Here is a 20,893-nt window from a genome sequence, read left to right on the forward strand (position 1 = left end):
CAGTTTTAATTGCTTATCCGATGTCGCCACCTAGCGACTATGTAGCTCAAATACAGGTAGACCTTCGTTACTCAGAGCGAACCACTAGAGGGTGCGAACTGTTTCCCCGTATCCACATCCGGACTGGATATCGATATTCTGACTATACATAGAGCACGCAGTGTCGCACTGAAAAGCCAACTAACAGCTGTGAATACATCTTCGAGTGTGCAATATGTGAAGAAATGAATACGAGCTAGAAATATAGTAAGGCATTTAGATGTGCTGAAATATAAACAGAAGAATACAAACTGGCAATGCTGTAGCATTAACGCGCTTGGCTAAACGGGCTCTTGCACCTGTCCAGAGACGTTAACGTGGCGCCTGAATCCGTGACTTGACAGAACGACCACAGTCCACCTTAAAAAACACACCAGGCTCAACCTTCCTTAAAAGCGCACGGCGAAGGGGGCTCGCTTTATTTGATTAGATGACGTTTCGTATGCAGCCAGGGGTTTCATTGGTGTCATGTTAGTAACGGGCGGGCAGTGCGAAATGAGTAGCTGACGTCAACTCTCATCTCGCAGAGAGTGTAACAAACATGGCGACAGGATGGTGTGGACAGGGGAATACGCTGGCTTTCTTCTTTTTCCTTTGGACTGGGGTTTGTGCAAGTGCGCCGGAAACCGTGGTCGAGATCGGCAGCGAGAGCCGTATCCTCGGGATGCGGCTGGAGGGAAGCGACAAGCCCGCCACGACTACCGAGGACGGGGTCATACAGGTAACCGAAGAGAGCAACATCTTCCTGAGGTTCTACGGGCTGCATATCAGCAATGACACCTGGTCGCAGATCAAGTTCGTGGAACTGGGGGACGACCATGGCGACGCTCACATCGGTGGGAGGTTTAACAGGACTTGTGCTGATTTCACCAAAGACATATTTATTATGGCGGGCATGACCGTCAGTAACAAAGGCACCTCCGGGGTTCTGAGGTTAAAAATCAAACTTCTCCGAAAGAGCGAGACGCACAGGGATTATGGCTTGTGCGTCAGGAATGACCAGGATGGCAAGTGGTACCTATTAGGGGAGAACGACGGCAGTTTACGTGTCGTTGAGGAGAAGAAGTCCCTGCTTCCCCTGTGGCTTCAGGTGATCCTGATCTCTTGTCTCCTCTTGCTGTCAGGTATGTTCAGTGGACTCAATCTCGGTCTCATGGCCTTGGACCCCATGGAATTGCGCATCGTGCAGAGTTGCGGCACGGACAAGGAGAAAAAGTATGCTCGTAAAATCGAGCCTATCCGCAGGGAAGGAAACTACTTGTTGTGCTCGCTTCTTCTCGGCAACGTATTAGTCAACACGACTCTTACTATTCTGCTAGATGATCTGATAGGGTCAGGTGTGGGTGCCGTAGTCGCTTCCACTATCGGGATTGTTATATTTGGCGAGATCGTGCCTCAAGCTCTGTGTTCTCGCCATGGATTGGCTGTGGGGGCCAATACTATCCTGCTCACAAAATTCTTCATGTTGCTCACCTTACCCCTGTCCTATCCCATCAGCCGACTGTTGGACTGCATCTTAGGCCAGGAGATTGGTACGGTTTACAACCGGGAGAAGCTCGTGGAGATGCTAAAAGTGACCGAGCCGTATAACGACTTGGTGAAGGAGGAGCTGAACATGATTCAGGGAGCACTGGAACTCAGGACCAAGACGGTCGAGGACGTGATGACGCCGCTGAGCAATTGCTTCATGATTCACAGCGACGCCGTCTTGGACTTCAACACCATGTCCGAGATAATGGAGAGCGGCTACACGCGCATCCCTGTGTTCGAGGACGAGCGCACAAACATTGTTGACGTTCTCTTCGTGAAAGACCTCGCCTTCGTGGACCCAGACGACTGTACGACGCTGAAGACCATCACCAAGTTCTACAACCACCCAGTGCACTTCGTTTTCCACGACACCAAGCTGGATTCCATGTTGGAGGAGTTTAAGAAAGGTCAGTTGGCTTCGCAGAGTACACGCAGGTTGGTCAGCCGGCGGCATTGGGTGACCGTTCACACGCTCTCTCTAATCTGGGCATCGAGCAGAGAGGCTATTCAAGGCGTGTTCACACACATGCCTCAGGTAGGTGATGCCTGTCTTTTACTTTCCTGGATCATGGAGAGAAGGTGTGAGGTCTTATCATGAAGCTTTTGAGACCTGGTGCTCTCTTAAGCACAGCTTGCATGGGTGTTAGAATTTGAACATTTAACGTTTATATGCACGAGTGAGTAAATATAAATATTTATACTGAGTCCGTGCTGAGGAAGTTAAAATCAGTTTGCATGCTTCACACTTGTGGATCTTTGTGATAGTCAGTAACACTCCTTCTCTCCTGGACTGCTCCCTCTTCCTAACTCACACAAACAATCCTGCAAGATTACAGCATGTGGACATCCATCAGAGCAGCCAGAGCTCTTCAGTGATGGTCCAAGAGTCACACCTTCCTTCTTTCTAACTATGAACTAGAAACCTATGACCTTGCAGCTGGTTTTAAGTAGCTCAGTTATTCTGTACAACCATCTGTTAATTTAATTCTTATTGCCCTTCTTGCTGATTGCTGAACCACACACACACACACACACACACACACACACACACTCACCTGCTGGCTCTGTGTCTCACCTCTCTCAAGGTTGGCTATAAACAGCATCGCCCCTCTCTCCTAAGTATCTGTGGTCTTCATCCCTTTTAAATGTTGCACTGAATGCTTTTAGCTCGCTTAGTTCGTGCCCTCGTCCATCTGTATTTAGCTCTTATTTTCTGATGCATTAGTGATGTAAATAAGACGCGAGACTGCAGTCAGCATGTGATTACGGCTGCTGTGGCAAATGCAAGCAGGTTTGAATCCATTTCAAAAGGCGTGGACCTCCACTGTTGCTATTGCTTCTGTTGTTAATGTACGTAACCATACATAATGCAGGCTCGGGGGTGGGGGGGTGGTGGTGTCCGTCACTCGATTCTCAGCCCTGAGATGTCTGATATATAGTTCTGATTTAGCACATAACTGACTCATATAGACCTACTGTTGCACAGTATAGCAGCATTGTATGCCTGCATCACTAACTTCTCTCTGTTTTGGCTGGTTTACGTTTACATTTATACGTTCCATGGGGTTGCACGCACAGCATCTGGCCGCCCTGTTCCCATCCCAGCCAGAGTCTATTGGCTTTTGGTGACTAAGGTGACCTTGGTGCATTAACCGGAGTCTGGGGCAGGCAGAGCGGTGTGCAGTCCTGTGTTTGTCAGGCTGGGCAGGATGTCGCCGGGGTTGCGAGCCCGCCTGACGGTGCCCTTAACCAGGTCGGGTTCTTTGTCATTGTTTTAAACAACTTTAAGGCCAGATTGTTATAGCTGAACCTCTCGGCCGTCACGGATTACCGCTACTGCCCTAACGGTAGACGCAGTGGTCAGCCGTTCGAATGGCACTTTCGGTCGTGGTTGGAGGCTCTCTGCAGCATCAGTGTTCAAACATGTTTATCCTGTTCATCATTTGCGTGATTGTCTTGTGCTGTGTGTAGGCTATTGTGAGCTTGCCCATCTCAGATTGCTGCTTTGGCACGTTTCTCATCCCTCTGTCTGTGCGCGTGTTTGTGTTGCGTAAGAGTTCAGCTCCTTTTTCCTCTCCTTGTAGATCATCTGCCAAATAATGCAAAATCTGAGTATTTGCAAGTGTTTAAGGCAGTGGAGACGTGACCATCACCCTGCTGTAAGGTTAATGCCTGAGAAGAGTCTTTCTGTTATCTGATAAATGCTAAAATCTGATGATGATGATAAAATCTCTGTGGACATAAACACCACATTTAACATTTGTAGCATGAGGTCATATGGGTATGATTTCTGTCCCTTTGGGATCTGTTTGCTTTGTGAAAGCACTACACTTGACTGCTCTATCTGATCTACAATCTGTACTGTCACTTTACACCTTTTAGCCCGCCACAAGCTCGGAAAGTATCTTTTGAACTGAAGGGCTGTTTCTGGGTTAGTTTCTTGTCTTTAGCGGCACACTGATTATGAGGAGAAATCTGATCCCAGGTCAGCTCTCTTCCTTGGATGTAAAACTTGATTGCAGCCCCCTGAAGAGAAGCCATCCAAAGTCCTGATGCTCCTTGTAGGTTTTGAATGTCTCTGAGCTGTAGGCCTCCTGTCCCTACCCTGCAATGCCTCCATTATCTGCTGCTTCCTTTTTCCGATACCCTTTCACCTTTGCTCTTTCGGCCCTATCTTACCTGCCCATGGCAGGTTGTCGCCCACGCCCAGGAATGGGTTGAGTGACACTTACTGCTACTGTGTGTGTGTGAGTGTGAGTGAAGGAAAAAGAGTGTGCAAATATGTGTATACTTGAGGGTATTGGAGTTAGACATGTAAATCAGGAAATGTTTTTTTTATCATATTTGGGCCAAGATTAGAGTGCATGTCAAAACATCTTTCTTTGTGCGTTCAGGCTGTTTTTCTTTTTTTATAGGATCATCCTTTAAATTTGTTCCCATGATATTTGGGTCATTTTTGTGTTTGTCATCAGAAACAACCCATTTTCACGTCACTGTGGCGTCTTCTGTGGGAAGCCAGGCAAACAGGCCTGTTTCAGTGGCTGCAGCTAGCAGACAGGCGGTTGGTGCTCTCTGGCAGATGGAAGGGCTCACTGCTCTAGCCAAAACGTCGTTTGGTTGATTGTTTTGGTTGTGCTAAGTCGATTCCTCCTGCACCACATTCAAGATCAACATGCTGTGTGTCCCTTTGTCTGCAAGTGTTTGTGTGTGAGTTTAGTATCAGTCCAATGGCACTGTCCTCTTAAACGTGCTCTTCCTTTTTCTCTCTTCCTGTGCTGAGTGTGCATGTTCAGAGGGAGGGAGAGAGAGAGGGAGGGAGGGAGGGAGAGACAGATGGATGGATGGACAGAGGAAGAGGTGTAATGATGGAGAGGTTTCTTACGACAGAGCACAGGGAAAGCCCAGGCGTGGTCTCTGTATGCCTTCTCGCTGTTTCGTCTATCCCCCCCCCCCCCCCCCCCCCCCCACACACACACACACACACACACGCGCGCACACTTGTTAGCATGCTGACAACAGACGCGCGTGGTTTGCGGTATGCCACTCATCTTTCCACTGTCTGTAATACATAAGCAATCTTAGTAAAAGAGCAAAGAACATACTAATGACCCGATACTGGACTTTAGTAGGAAGAATTATGAAGGCTTTGTTGGATTAACATGCTGTTTGTTAACCACTTTAAGCTGCTTATTAGCGTTGCATTTATGTCGCTGCTGTGAATGGCTTGCGTCGTCTCATTAAAGCAGCACAGAGACGGCGGTATAGAGTATTAAAGGTCCATAAGTAATGTTTTTGCCCCTTCGCTCATAAGTCATGTTTAACTGATACTGCAGATCACGTGTGCTTCCACGTGGCCTGTCACAACACCGGAGGGCGCTTCCTGTTCCTCAGCCCTTCCTGTTCCCCACAAACAGTTTCTTGCCCAATGAACCCTTCTTCCTTGCACAAGCCTGCACTTTTTTATATACAAGAAAACATTGGTCATTAAAAGCAGTGGTAGGAAGAGCTTGATTAAGAATTGTTTTTGTCAGAATGAATTTTAGGCCCCTCTCTAGCTCTCTAGCCCTCTCGGTATTAAATTTTAATATGTGATTTTTAAATAAAAGTAATTAGAAAATGACTGCAATGTAATTTGGAGAGTCTGCTGATACTGTGTGAACCTTTAAATTAAGTTACTCAGTCCCGTTTTAATAATTTAGTCTGATTTTGTGTAAAAATAAAACCATAAAAATATTCACAAGGAATATTTGATCCCCTGTTATTTTGGTAGTAACCTGCTTGGTGGTGTATCTTTATGTAACGCTACCTTTTTATTTACTGACGCTAAATTGCAGTGATTTGTTCTGCCGTCGCGGCTGCTAGGAAACCGGATCAGCAGGTCCGGCAGTTGAACTCCCTACCTCAAGCTCTTTGCTGGCAAAACTTTAACCCATCTGTTTACAGTCAAATTAGGTGTTGCATGTTGTGTTTGCGTATTGGATCCTCTTTGTCGAGAGAAATCCATTTGCTTACACGTTGAGGTGCTAAAACAGTTCCTGGGGTAGGGGGATTGTCCCACACACAGATTTTTACTTCACCTTTAGTCTCAAACCTGTTTGGGTTTTGTCTGTGTGGGAGGAATTTAGCTGCCGCAGTTGTGGTGGAGGACGTTTGACCAAATGAACTTAATACGGTCCTTGGTGCTGGTGTGGTGGTGTGCAGTTAGGGTGCAGTACAAATGGCTTTAGGGCTCGAGGGGACAGAAGTATGTTGGGAAGGAGGGAGCGAGGAGGAAAGAGCAACATTTATATTAACCAGAGGGACCAATGAGTCAGCGAGAACTGGTGTGTGTGTGTGTATGTGTGTGTGTGTGTGTGTGTGTGTGTGTGTGTGTGTGAGAGAGAGAGAGAGAGAATGCACGTCTTCACATCAGACCATATCTGCCATGTCTTGTAGAAGGCAGAGTCTTACCCGTTCTACAGAAGTGCTGCTCAGATGAATTATGCCCTCAAGAGACTGATTTCGGTGTGCAGCGGCTAAAGGCAGGGATACTGTGCGTGTCAGCAGTGCTTCGCTGCCATTGCCTCGTTCAGAGTCATGTAGCATGCAGTCGGCCTGGGGCAGTTTTCACAAATCTAGAATTCAAATGTGTTCTACAATCAATGATCAGATCCCTGATGTTCCACATATAAGGCATGTGGGGTGTAGATTTAATTGCTCTCTTTATTCTGTTTGTTTCTGACTCTTCATACCTCTCTGTCTCTCTCTCTCTCTGTCTGTCTGTCTCTGTCTCTCTCTGTCTGTCTGTCTGTCTGTCTGTACTCTTATTCTATCAAGTAGGCATGTAAGTACAAGGCTTGTGATGGCATGGCCTAATTGTTGCATATGTCAGAACTGCAAATATATAGAAACAGAAAGAACCCTGTTCCCAAAAATGTTTGGAAGGCTGTGTAAATAAATAAATGTAAATAAATAAATTTAAAAAAAAAAAAAATGCAATGATGTGGAAATAATTTTCACCATATATTTAATTTAAAATGCTACAAAGACAACATATCAGATTTTGAAACTAAGAAGTATATGGCCATTTTGGATTTGATGCTAGCAACACGCTTCAAGAAAGTTAACAGGGCCACAAAAGATTTATAATGCTAACAATTCTTAGCAATTCATAAACGTTTATATAATGGGTGACCATTACAAGGTTAATTGACAACAGCTCAGTAATGTGATTGGTATAAAAGAACAAACCAGAGAGAAGGAGTCTTTCAGAAGGTGATGTGGTGACCTCCTCTCTATAAGACCCCATATTCTTAGAAAATTTTACATTGAGGAACATTATGTTTAAATTGTCTTTTAATCATCTATGGTACATATAATTAAAAGATTCAGAGAATCAGGGAAACCTCTCTGTGTGTAAGGAACAAGGCTGAAAGTCAATATTGGAGGAGTGTGATCTTTGGGCCCTCAGTTGGCATTGCAGTAAAAACAGAGCCGATTCTGTGTGGGGAAATCTCCGCATGGGCTCAGCAACTCCTGTGAACCCAGTTCATCACTGCATCCATAAATACAAGTTAAAACACTACCATGCAAAGAAGAAACCATATATAAACAAGATCCACAAATGCTGCCATCTGCTCTGGGCCAGAGCTCATTTAGGGCAGACTGAGGTGAAGTGGAAAAGTGTCCTATGACCTGAGGAATCAGAATTAGATGTTTTAACGTATAGAATAAAAATATTACATCAAAGGCATATATGATCATTGCATCTTGTCATTTTGTCCATATCTCATAACAACATGAATTTGGGTAATTAAACTTTATTTTCAACTGTCAGACGAATTCATATTTTCCTTGTGGACTTGACTGCTGTCATGATTTTCAAGTGCCTGGTGTTTTGAAACTGAGTAAGAATATACTCAAGGGTATCTGATCTCATACATTAACTATACATTAACCTGCTGTAATACTAGACTAATACAGCAGTAACTACACACATTAATCTGATGAGTTATTACACTAATACAGAAGTAACTACATGTTTGTGTGGTGTAGTACTATATTAATACAGCAGTAACTATACACACTAGCATACTAGACTAATACAGTAAATATACACCTTAATCAGCTGCAGTATTACACTAATACAGAAGTAACTATTGTAGTGTCAGACTAATAGAGCAGTGACTACACATTAGTATGCAGTAGAATTAGACTAGTAGTGACACCTGTCCTCTTGTTAATATTTTAATATGTTGTGGACCAAAGGACTTGTTCAAGGAGCAATCAGTCATTTGGTAAATGAACTGCAAACCTTGCCCTGCTCTTAACGATGCCACGTTTTCTCTTCTGTCTTTCTGTCTCCTGTTAATAGTCATCTCCTTGGTCCCTCTGGTTTGAGTTCTTCTTTTTGCTTACACGAGTTGTCCTCTCAAAGATGGAAGCAACACCGACCACCTTCCCAGAGTGTTAACAATACGAAAAGGCCTGCCAGTGCGAGGGGTCTATTTCTACCTTTTTCCCCATTCTAATTTTAGAAAGAGGATACTCTTGTCTTTTTCTGACCTACATAAGAGACAGAATTGTGTGTGTGTGTGCGTGTGCGCGCACATGTATACATTTGTGAGCATGTGCACATGCATTGGTCCCGTCTGTGCATCAGACATCACATGAGATGAAGACGATGACTATGGTATAAATGTCTTTGAAAAATCGCTGTGCATGGTTAAATAAACACTAGTCAAGGTGTCATATTAAGTTCCTGTTTTTTCCTCTTTTAAAAAAAACATTCCTGTTTCTTCCTTGCACATTTTCATGGTGTTCATGGTCCTCGATAAACCACAAACATTGCTATAACTACCAAACACGTTCAAGTAACCAAAGGTTTCTGTAATTGTATCTAAATGCTTATTGATGTCACACAACATGCATCAAAGGGACTTTAAAGAAAGTTGGCAAACCTGCACTATACGGTGCCCAAACATCATTACAGAACTTTCAGTAATGAGTAATAGTTGGGTGTGGCTTAGCCGCCCCAGTCAACTACCTAAGTACTAATACTTCACGTGAGCACTATTTTCAGTTTAATAGCAAGCTGGAACCTCTTAGTTGGAGGAGGGGCTTCTGCACTGTGGTCCACTGGGGGAACCCTACATCTGTCGATCTGTTTGACCGAATTGTTTTCACACAGGGAAGTCTCACCTGGCCATTGTGCAGAAAGTGAACAACGAAGGGGAGGGGGATCCATTCTACGAGGTGTTGGGATTGGTCACCTTAGAGGATGTCATTGAAGAGATCATCAAATCGGAGATTCTGGATGAGTCTGACCTTTACAGTGAGTAACTGTTGAGAACCAATGATCAGATGTGCAGACACCAAAACGCACAACCAGTTTTACTCGCACATTAGCTTGTGAGGCAGAGTAACACGCTTTTTGATTTACTTAGTCATGAACTATTACTACTTGCACATGACCAGTCCCACAGAATGACCAATAGCTGTTAATTTTGATATCCTGAAACAAATGCCTATTCATTCACTTTGTTACTGGGTACTGTTAGTTTACAGTGCTGTTTATGTCTCTATTTATTGTTGGTTGGCAATATCAGTTTTTAGTGATATTTCCTGCTCATATGTCATTCCAGCTGACAACCGTAACAGGAAGAGGGTGGCCCACAATAAGAACAAGCGTGACTTCTCCGCATTCAAACATGAGAGCGAATCGAAAGTGAAGATCTCTCCTCAGCTGCTATTGGCTGCCCACCGCTTCCTTGCCACAGGTGCGCAGCCGATTGCGTCTCATTTGAACAACTTGGACACCACAGATATTGGAAGCAGGGGGTGGGTTTTGAGGAGTCTCGGAGTCTTATCTGTTTCCAGAAAATAATATGTTAAAGAATCTTAATCTCCACAGGGAAGTGCATTTTAGAGCCATTTATGGAGCAAATGAGCATTTTGGCAACTGGGGGAAATATGGGAGCTCAGAGGTAGCCACTTAAACTCAGTGGTGCTGTGGTGTTTGCATGGTGTTTATGGCCCCTGCTTATGAGATCCCATGCAGTGCTGTCCTCCTGCTGAGGGCTGGCTAGTTTGTGGGTTGCTGGTGGTAACAAACCCTTCTGTTTTTGGATTGGGGCAGGTGGGAGGCTCACTGTAGTCTGGAGGGTGAAGTCATCGTCTCTCACATAGCACAGGGAAAGCACAGGACATTATTCATAAAAAGCGCAAATCTGTGTGTGTGTGTGCGGGAGAGAATGTGCAAGTATGTCTGTTATATCAGTGTGTACATGTCTGAGACTGATAACTCGTGATCATGCCAACGTTAATTTTCCCACATGCATCTCTCTCTCTCTCTCTCTCTCTCTCTCTCTGCAGAGGTGAATTTGTTCAGTCCATCACAGATTTCAGATAAGATCCTACTGCGGATCCTCAAATACCCCTACGTGATCCAGGAGATCAAATTCAACGAAAACGACAAGCGTTCACCCTTGCACTACATCTACCAGCGCGGCAAAGCTGTCGACTATTTCGTCCTCATATTGCAGGTAACCGTTCACACGCACATGCTATGCTCGCGTGCTCCTGGCTCAGCCCCTATCTACTTTGGATGGATCTCCGTGATCGGATCAGTTTCAGGGTTTGCAATGGCTGGCTGGACCCACGATAGTTTTTATGAGCAACTGGGCTGATATGTGCACTTACCAGTCACCTTGTAGGTGTTCTCTTAGCTAATATCACCCATCTGCTGCCATGCACAGTTTGCTTTATCTATCTAGAACCTCTAGATCCGTATCTGACCTCATAACTGCAGCTAGATGGTTATTTCAAGGTGGTGGACAACTCTCAACCCAACACGCGCAACAATCTGTGTAAGAACCCAACTGCTGATGTGATAGTGTCTGGTAAACCTGTAGCGACTCAACACCCACACATCCACACCCCTGATATGTCAGCGTTAATGCTGTGTGGTGAATGGTTAGTCTCCAAAATAATATTGGCAGTGGTCCTGTAGCCAAAACTGGTGACAAATGCATGCAGGATGACCAAAGAACTCTACATGCCAGAGTTGTAAATATAGACTTATAGAATACAATCAAGGACGTTTTTTTCCCTCTGAATTTATGCAATCCCTCCATGACGAATAGTCGCCATAGCGTCAGGTAAAAAGCTCGCGAAGGTGGAGGTTGAAGGGCTCTCGGAGCCAATCAGGCGGGTTTAGGAAGCAGGCCTGGAGCCAATTAAAAAGGGTTAACAAGACCGTTGAGCTCAGACATCAGAGGGAAGGCCTGGGCACTTAACCTCCTCTTAAGCAGCAGATTGTCCTATAGATGAAACAGTGTAGATTGAGTTTCCCTGCTGCAGTTCTTTGGACCTGCCGTCTGTAATTACGTTTGGCTCTGTTACGAGGTTCAAGCCTGCCCTCTCCTGTTTATTTGTTTGTGGGTTGGCTTTGGGGGCAGTGGAGGCTGAGCTTCACTTAAGTCCAAATCCAAATAGATGACCCTTACAAAAATAATTAGTGCACATGCAGATGCTGGAGGGACGGGCTGGTCTGTGTTGCGCTCTCTTCCTGAGCCCCACACTGTATGGGCAGTGCACAGGAGGGCATTTCCTCATCTAGTGCCCCTTGCTAGGCGTGGAGCAGATGTGGCCTACAAGAGTTGATTGCAGAGCAATTTCATCATTGCCTATGACCACTGTGCCTTCACGATTAAGCCCTCTCACGCAGTGGCTCTCTCTGCTGTCAATTAACAGTGGTTGTACGGTTAAGTCCCGCCCTACATCAAAGATTGGAATGATTGTTTCTCTCATTTGGTCCTGCAAACTGCAGCTGGTCAAGTTTATACCAAGTTCAGAATGGCGGCTATAATGTGCATGCGTGCGTGCGCGTTTCCTTGTATCTTGTGTGTACGTGTGTGAATATGAGCTTTCAGCCTAATGTAAACCCCTCACTTCACCTTGTCTCTTTCTTTCTCTTGTGCATACACACAAACAAACAAAGAAACATTCTACCATCTGTTGTTATGTCAATACTAGTCTATAAATAGTTATTAGCCAGAAATACCCCATCCTCCCCCAAGTGGTCTTAGTGGTCTCATCTTAGCTTGGGGCAAATTATAGCGCTCACACACGGAGTGGTCCGTGCTAACTGAGTTATTTACATGTAAACGCAATCCGGACCTGCCCCACATCAGAAAAATACCATGGTGACCTTAGCAGAAGTATGAAGTCGTGTGACGTAACAAAAGAGCCAGAAATCATGAGGTATAGCTGCCCTAAAGGCTGACGAACTCCTACGCCAAATGAGAGCTTCACTGTTGATGGTCCAGATGTCCCAGTTAATGTCTACCTTGAGCTTCTGCTCCATGGTGACTATGTACTCTTCAGAATGAAGTCATTGTTGAGCTAGAAGATGACACCCCAATGTGACTCTCGATTCTCCCCCTGTCGCTCCTCTCTTCAGGGGTACAATAACAAGTTTGGCATTACGTACTGCATAAATAGACTTAATAGGCGTGCTGAGTGGTGACAGCTCTCGTTGAGACTTATTTGAGTAATGGCTTCATATAGCTATTGGCATAATTATTGTAATTCCTGTTATGTATTCGTGTACGATTTTCTTCTCTCAGGGGGCTTGGAGGAGGACAATTAGCGAGCCCACTTGCTGTTTTCTTGCTGAGAGCAGAGTGACCTTCATGAAAGATTAATCCGGGTTTGGAGATGTTTTCGAAGCTGAAGCAGAGCTACGTCAATCCCTCTTCGGAAGCCATCACAGAGCGGCTGGCGTTTACGAGCCGTGCCCCTGGCGAAGCGTGGCGCTCGTATCGCCCGGTTTCCAACCATGCTCTGGCCACGCCGCGTCCCCCGAGCCCCCTACCCGCAGGCAGACGGGATTTATAGTGGGGGGGTTTTTTTGTGGGGGTGGGGATCGATCCTGGCGACGATTATTTTGGGCTGCACTGGTTTAACCCTCCCTACGCCCAACGCCTTCGCTCTGCGCTGAAGGAGAACGTGCGCCTGGACAAATCCCACAGACGGACGCGGCAGCGATACCCCTGTCCTGAATCACTTTTCTGAAGCATACTCCCCTGCCCTGCCCCTGACCCGCTTGGCTCGGATTATGTTAAGGGGAACGTAACAGACGGGTTACCTAATTTTAAATTGCGAGTGAGATAATAGCAGTGGGCGACCAAATGAAGGTGTGAGGGGAGACCAAAAAAAAAATAGAAGAATGACCTCATGAACGGGGGGGGGGGGGGAGCGGGGGAGGTGCAGGATGAAAGGAGAGGGAGAGCAGGAGGAAGTAGTGGAGAGTTGAGGAGCTTAGCAACAGTAGCTCACAGCAGCACTTCTCACAAGTTTTAATAACATCTCCCACTGACCTTTACTGGCATTCAGGGAGAGAGAGAGATGAGGGGGTGGTAGAGAGAGGGAGAGACTCTTACACCAGCTCTACAGGTTGCGCTTATCGGCCAATTAATGCAGTAATATCATAGATATGCTACTTTTATATAAAAGCTTGTGTAGTGTTAAAAACAAGAAGCGCACGTGCCCTGTGCATCTCCAGCACTGCTGTGTTCCCCAGTTGTATGTCTTGCTGATGTCATGTTGTAACTTTGGGGCACACTGACTGAGGTGACATGCCAAAGATCAGAAGGGGACACACACCTGCACACACATGTACACACAAACTGGATTGTACTTCAGCTTTCAGTTGAAGTGGTTTTGTACTTCTTCAGCATTGTTGAGCAGTTGCTCTGTGTGTGTAATGGAGTGAATGAAAGGCAGGTCAGTTAGTATGTGTTTAACTATTTGTAAGTATATTACTTTGTATGCTTATCATTGACAAGAATGATCTTTGGCCTTCTGCTATACAGCGAGTGTGCTGCAAGTGTGACTGTTTTTGTGTGTGCTTTTGTTTTGAAAGAGATAAGAGTTGTACCTGTTATTTGTTCACCTGTTCAACAAAAGTTGTACCATTTTTTTAAGAAATCTGAATCGTTTTCTCTTAGTCAGTTTTTTTTTTTTCTATTTCAGTATTTCACATCTTCTGTAAATTCTAACTTTCTCTGTGAGTGCATGGGTTTGTGCACGTGTGTGCGGGCATGTTTGTGGGTGGGTGTGTGTGCGCGCGCACGCGCTTTCAGTGTTGTCTCAGTAAAGATTAACTCTATGTTAATGCTGCAGTTCTCACATTCCCTTCTCACTGAATCCAACACACACATACACGCATAACGGACTGAATCCAACACACACATACACGCATAACGGACTGAATCCAACACGCACGTGCTCGCATAACGGACTGAATCCAACACGCACGTGCACGCATAACGGACTGAATCCAACACGCACGTGCTCGCATAACGGACTGAATCCAACACGCACGTGCACGCATAACGGACTGAATCCAACACGCACGTGCACGCATAACGGACTGAATCCAACACGCACGTGCACGCATAACGGACTGAATCCAACACGCACGTGCACGCATAACGGACTGAATCCAACACGCACGTGCACGCATAACGGACTGAATCCAACACGCACGTGCTCGCATAACGGACTGAATCCAACACGCACGTGCTCGCATAACGGACTGAATCCAACACGCACGTGCTCGCATAACGGACTGAATCCAACACGCACGTGCACGCATAACGGACTGAATCCAACACGCACGTGCTCGCATAACGGACTGAATCCAACACGCACGTGCTCGCATAACGGACTGAATCCAACACGCACGTGCTCGCATAACGGACTGAATCCAACACGCACGTGCTCGCATAACGGACTGAATCCAACACGCACGTGCACGCATAACGGACTGAATCCAACACGCACGTGCACGCATAACGGACTGAATCCAACACGCACGTGCTCGCATAACGGACTGAATCCAACACGCACGTGCACGCATAACGGACTGAATCCAACACGCACGTGCACGCATAACGGACTGAATCCAACACGCACATCCTGTCCTTTTGTCCCCATATTTACACTGGGGGAAAAAATGACCTTTTTAAAAAGATGTTTTTAGGATGTTTTCCTCTTTATTATATCATAGCCCAGCACTTAAAATGTTGAGATATAATTCTGTGGTTTGCTGCGTGCGCGTGTGTGGTGCGTGTGGTCCACAGGGTCGCGTGGAAGTGGAGGCTGGCAACGAGAATATGAAGTTCGAGACTGGGCCCTTTTCTTTCTATGGTGTTATGGCGCTTACTGCTCCCACGCTAGGTAAGACCAACAGACGCACGTACACATCCCCATCAGTAATTAACAGGGCTGTGAACCCACGCAACACTCAATTTTCAGCAACTAAGAGAACATCAGAAGGGGATTTTTTTTTTTTTATATATATATATATTTTTTTTTATGTAGGCGATAAAGCCCATGATGGTACCACCAAGAAAAACCTACAACAGTAATTTCATGTCGTAATCCATGTGTAATCCATTCAAAGGGCCACCCATTTTACAACCATGGGAAGAAACAATGGCACTGGAAACATTTGTGATTCTTGCGTGTTATATTACTGCAACCTAGTGGTTGTAGTTGAGCATTACAACCTATTATCCATTCTTTCTTCAGATGCAGGTCTGTTGTTCTTGTTGTTCTGCAGTGTTTTCTGCTGTTCTCTCTCTCTTTCTCTCTCTGTCTTCTTCCCTTTAGTCCTCTGTCACACCCAAACCTTTTCTTTCAGTTCCTCTGTTTCTCATGTTAATTCTCTCCCTCTCCCCCTAACCTCTCAGTGAGCGCGTCTCGCCCCAGACACACCTCTCTAAAGAGGCGTTCTCTCTTCTCCCGTTGCTCAGGTAACTGTTGGCATGTCGGGCTGCTCTAACCCAAGCCAGGATGGACACATTAACTGTACTGTTGGGAGAAATGACACTTGCATTAACTGCAGTAGTGTTGCCCTGATGTCTAAAGTTAGAAGCAAGGTTGATGAAGCTGATCTTAGATCAGCAGTGAATTCAGGCAAATTAAAATGTAGAATGACTCCATTACTAAGATTGCACTACGTATTGATATATTCATGTAAAGTCTGGCTTCTACCAGACTGTTGCTTTTTTTTTTTTTTTTTTCAGCTTGTGTTTATTTGAGAAGTGATTTTATTTTTAGAACGTCCTCTCCTTTATTTGTTATACTCCTGGGGTGAGGAGAAGCTGGAGAGGCCACTGTAACTATAGATTGGAGGGAAATGTTTGAACCTTACTCCCCTATTACAATGGAACGGTCCATCTCGTCTAAATGCCACACACACACCCCTGCTGATCCCCTATTAATTGTATTTTTGTTTTGGTCAGATGAAGCCTTAGCTGGCAGCAGATGCTTGTTTCCCCCTATTCTGCCAATAGGGGGAGCTACTTGATTACTGGAGTGTCAGGGTCACAAAACGCATAAATTGTTGGTATCTTTTGGCTACCAAAAGAGCTACAAGAAGTTACCAGACTGATGGCAGCTTGTTTTCTTCTCGGCACAGTTCAGCGATGTTTCCAATGGCATCTTTCATGAATGACCAGTGTAAATCCACTGTTTGGTCAAAGCTTGTTACTCATTAAAGTTGATGCAACTTGCACAGATTACAGTACACTCAGTCAACAGAGTACAACAGTGGAGTCAGCAGTTACAATTTACAAGCGACTGAATGTGTAGAACTGCATTATGCCCAGCTGTAGGTTATCATTTATAAACTTTAACCAACCCTGGCCACACTCCAATTATCTACACGATTGTACCCAGTACTTCTGGTGGCTAAAAGTACACCTGTGTTTGGAGGCATTTGCTCTGTTCTGTCTCAGTATTGCTCTGCATGTACACCGAAGGCATTATTTTATTTTCAGCTCTTCATCTGTTGCTATACACAAGTTCCAAACATATATATGCAACAACAACAACGTTTTGCCTGCTTTTTGTAACTTTCCAGATTTAGTTTTTGAAGGGTTTCTATTTATTTCTGTTTTATGTTATTTCTGTATTGTGTAGTTTTAACTGATATCTTTGACCCTCATTCCTAAGATTAGAAAGTGAAGTAAAGATTTTGTTTCTTTTCCAGTCTCTGTGTCTGTGTCTCTTTCAGACTCTTTTAAAGTTTTGACATGGCTTGGTATTTTTAGGTTTGTGTGTTTTAAAGGAGTATGCATATCCTATGCACTCATACTTCAGTGCATATCATGTTTGTTGAGCTTGCGATGTGTGTGGATATCAGACTAAAATGTGAATTTCTGTATGTAGCTTTTGTGTATTCCTGCCTCACATAGTCCTGCTCTTGGGTGCATGTGTTTGCGCGCATGTGTGTGCGTGTGTCTGTGTGCACATGTCCGTTAGAGTTCCGCTCTCCATCTCACCTCAGTGGTTTGAACCGTTCAGCGTCTCTGAGCCACACAGATCGTGTTGAGTCTCAGTCAATCAGTGGCAGTAACATGCATCTCAACAGTGCCCCCTTGCCACAGTACATCCCTGACTTCAATGTTCGTGCACTGACAGACCTCCAGATTGTCAAGGTGAGATCATAGCATTGTTGTTTGGCCCACACAATGCAAATAAAAACTTTTGTTTAGTGATTCCTGTCATAAAAGACACTAATTTCCTAAAACCTGGATGTCTGATTTTCATTTCAAGCTCCTAAAAAAGTTTGATGTGTACAGACTTTTGTTGGAACTGAGGTACAGTTGCAAAAATCATAACGGTTCAATCTGATAAACTGTTCCTACTTCACTGTCTCTCAGATCACTCGATCACAGTATCAGAATGGTCTCATGGCATCTCGGTTGGACAGCTCACCCCAGTCTCCAGACAGCGGGCACACGCGTGCTGACCAGAAGACGTTTGTGGAGAACACCACGCCGGCAGTACCCCCATCTCCCTCAGAAAACACGCTCACACTGCCCCTCACAGACACTCCGCCAGACGAGCACACCTCCCTCCTCAACGAGCAGAACTGCAACAACACTCGCCACACCAATCACAGCACACACGGCGAGAGCGCATTCTGACGCCCACTCATGCATATACCTGTTTGGAACAGACTCATAGAAACCACCATTAACACCATTAGCTGACATTCACACACACACACACACACACTGTCTGCAACCTGACAAATAAATCCAGGAGGATCCAGGATGTCTGACATAAAGGCATGCATACACACGCCCCACAGCACAATTAACACTCTGATTTTATAATCATATAGTCATGGCTATCATCATAAACCTTAAATCTGTCAAAACAGTTGTCTACAACTATGTGGAGATGTGTCTTTGTGTGTTTGGGGGGTGTGTGAGTAAATTTATGGAGGAGTCTTCTGGATTCTGTTTTCTCGATTACCCCTGGAGCAGCCAGTGTTTTTCTGGAATTAGAGAGTGCCCTCTCCAAACATAACACTAAGAGGCATTTTAAAGATTGTACACAGGGTCATGGTGTCTGGGAGGGAAGGAAGTCTTAATAATAAACTAAACAAAGATTATTTTATTTTCTTATTTTAAAGGACGCCTGCTCACAGTGTCGGTGTGAATACTGTGAATCACTGAGACAGGCTGAGATATGGGAGTCATTTTAGTTCTCTTAATCTACACTTTACTTGTGTAGTAACATTTGTGTGTATTTGTGTGTGTACATGTATGTTGGGGGGGGTAGTGAGACAAAATTGAGGCAATTGAGGGTAAGTGAGAAAGAAAGCACAGGTAATAAAATTAAGAAACATGGGCTCAACTAATCAACACATTAGTTGCATCTAGTCCTTAACACCATGAAGCATCTCAGGGAGTGACTAAGCACCACATACAACAAACATGTTAAAAATGACCTTTGACCTTTCTCTGTTTATAAACATACAACTTGATCCAATATCTCCCCCCCCCCCAAAAAAAAACCCATAAGCATGTTGTTGTACAGTTTATGCTAATTTTCAACTATAGAGACACTGAGAAATGTCGCATGTTGATTCCATGTATTATTGCAAGTCAACTAACTGATGGATTTTGATCATCTGTCCTGCTCGTTTGAATCGGTGTCTATGTATGTGTAGCTATTGTTACATAGGGACTTTTATTTTAGTTTACTTTTTTTTATCCCAAACTGAAAAAAACTTTTCCAGTGAGTCAGGCTCTGTGGAAGTGGAACACTCTGCTCTGGAAGATGATGTTTGCTTGTGCGTGAACGAGCTTTAAAACTTTTTTATGGTTCAAAGATGTTTTGGACTTGCAGCGAACAAACCAGAAGAATATATAAGAATACACACACACACACACATATACACACACACATATACATACATATATATATATATATATATATATATATATATATATATATATATATATATATAAAATATATAGGTGTATTTATTTTGCATAAGATTCTATGTGTATATTTTTGTTTTGTCTTGTTTTTATCCCAAAATTAACTTTTTAATCTGTTTTATAATTTCTTATGTTTCATGGTTAAAGCTTTGTTCAGAGAATTTAAGCACTGTCTTGGTACTGATTAATGTATGCGTAAGTATCTACTCCATCTTGAAGACAATCTGTAGTTTCATCAAAGCCAAAAATCTTTACTTATGTAAAGTAGGGTTTGGGGTCCTGTGAACTGCATTATGGAGTCCTGGAAGGATTTAAATTGTTTAATAGTGCTGTGTTTTCTCTGCTGTTTTCACTGTGAGGTTTTTATTTTGCTTTATACCAAATCTGGAAAACAAACAGTATGCAGCTGAAAAGTGTTTCAATGAGCACACCCACCCACACCAAAACTCTTTTTAAGTCAGCCATATTGCAGGTTTAGCCAAATAAGCAATGGGAAGTCCCTTTTATGTAATCTGTAATGTCTGTTAGAAAAGATAAGTTTACCTTAAAAGTTTAAAAGAAAGTGAGGGTGGTGTGTCTGTGCATGAGCACGAGAGAAATAAATTTATGGAGAGAAATGTTGCTAGGGTTTTGGGTTTTGTCTTGGTTGATTTTTATTGGATATCTCTTTGGGGGTGGGGTCCATTAAATTATTGGATCTACATTCTTAATAAAAAAAAAATCAAGGAATTAAAGGACTTAAAGGAATTATAAGCCATTTATCCCACCAAAAGGTAGCAAGAAATATTTATGAAAGCGATTATAGAAGAAATGTAAATATACAAATAGATAAATAAAAAAGTTAGGTGCACATGAGATGAGGAATCCAAATTGTTTTGTACTCCTCAAATAAACCACTGGCACCCACATGGAGTTGACCATGTTTAAAATGGATTTACTACAAAATCTCATCAACATCCAGGCCACTTGATGTCAGTACTATGGCTGTTTCATAATGTGAAGAAGAATCACATCATAACATCTCTCCCTCTCTCTGTGTGTGTATGAGAGAGAGAGAGAGAGAGAGAGAGAGAGAGAGAGAGAGAGAGAGAGAGAGAGAGAGAGAGAGAGAGAGAGAGTGAGTGAGTGAGTGAGTGACTGAGTGAGAGTGTGTGTGTGTGTGTGTGTGTTATTTTGATATGGATCTATTTTTATTATTGTAAATGGTCATCAGGTACATCTCTAAAATCCTATCTGGTCCCTATCCATGGTATGCCTAATTTATTACAGTACAGGCAGAACGTCTTTCCCCTGCTGTTCTTTTATAAGGTCAATAGCTTTGCTTGGAAATGTGCAAAACGTTAGTTAAAATGTGCAAAAAAAATATGCAAAAAAATGTAAAACCAGAAGTTAATTGACCCATTTTATGAAATGACATTAAAATTTTCAGACAGCCCATATGTTCACAGTGACACAAAATCTGTAGGGTTCAGTATTTGTCAGATGTAACGTAAAAAGAATTACTCAAATCGCCTAATATTCAGTGTCACCAA

General features: G+C 43.9%; 1 protein-coding gene across 2 annotated transcripts; it reads left to right on the forward strand.

The window, feature by feature from the left end:
- The first annotated feature begins 175 nt into the window (after positions 1–175).
- LOC113585597 (metal transporter CNNM4) lies at positions 176–18,976 on the forward strand. 2 transcript variants are annotated; one of them, XM_027023173.2, is made up of 8 exons: positions 176–1,976; positions 9,239–9,382; positions 9,693–9,827; positions 10,423–10,592; positions 15,198–15,294; positions 15,810–15,872; positions 17,386–17,561; positions 17,787–18,976. In XM_027023173.2, the coding sequence occupies exons 1-8, from the start codon at positions 581–583 to the stop codon at positions 18,051–18,053; spliced, it is 2,448 nt and encodes an 815-aa protein (XP_026878974.2). In that variant the 5' UTR covers positions 176–580; the 3' UTR covers positions 18,054–18,976. The 2 variants fall into 2 exon arrangements, with proteins under 2 accessions (XP_026878974.2, XP_026878975.2); XM_027023174.2 differs by lacking the exon at positions 15,810–15,872.
- Positions 18,977–20,893: the final 1,917 nt, after the last annotated feature.

The sequence above is a fragment of the Electrophorus electricus genome, chromosome 9 (assembly GCF_013358815.1).
Source record: "Electrophorus electricus isolate fEleEle1 chromosome 9, fEleEle1.pri, whole genome shotgun sequence".
In the NCBI taxonomy this organism is placed as follows: Eukaryota; Metazoa; Chordata; class Actinopteri; order Gymnotiformes; family Gymnotidae; genus Electrophorus; species Electrophorus electricus.

What these genes read in the sequence shown, in the direction of transcription:
- LOC113585597 (XM_027023173.2), top strand. Translation starts at nt 581, where the DNA reads ATGGCGACAGGATGGTGTGGACAGGGGAATACGCTGGCTTTCTTCTTT. An exon ending in GTTGGAGGAGTTTAAGAAAG is followed by an intron (nt 1,977 to 9,238) that starts GTCAGTTGGCTT and finishes GTTTTCACACAG; the next exon opens with GGAAGTCTCACCTGGCCATT. An exon ending in CCACCGCTTCCTTGCCACAG is followed by an intron (nt 9,828 to 10,422) that starts GTGCGCAGCCGA and finishes CTCTCTCTGCAG; the next exon opens with AGGTGAATTTGTTCAGTCCA.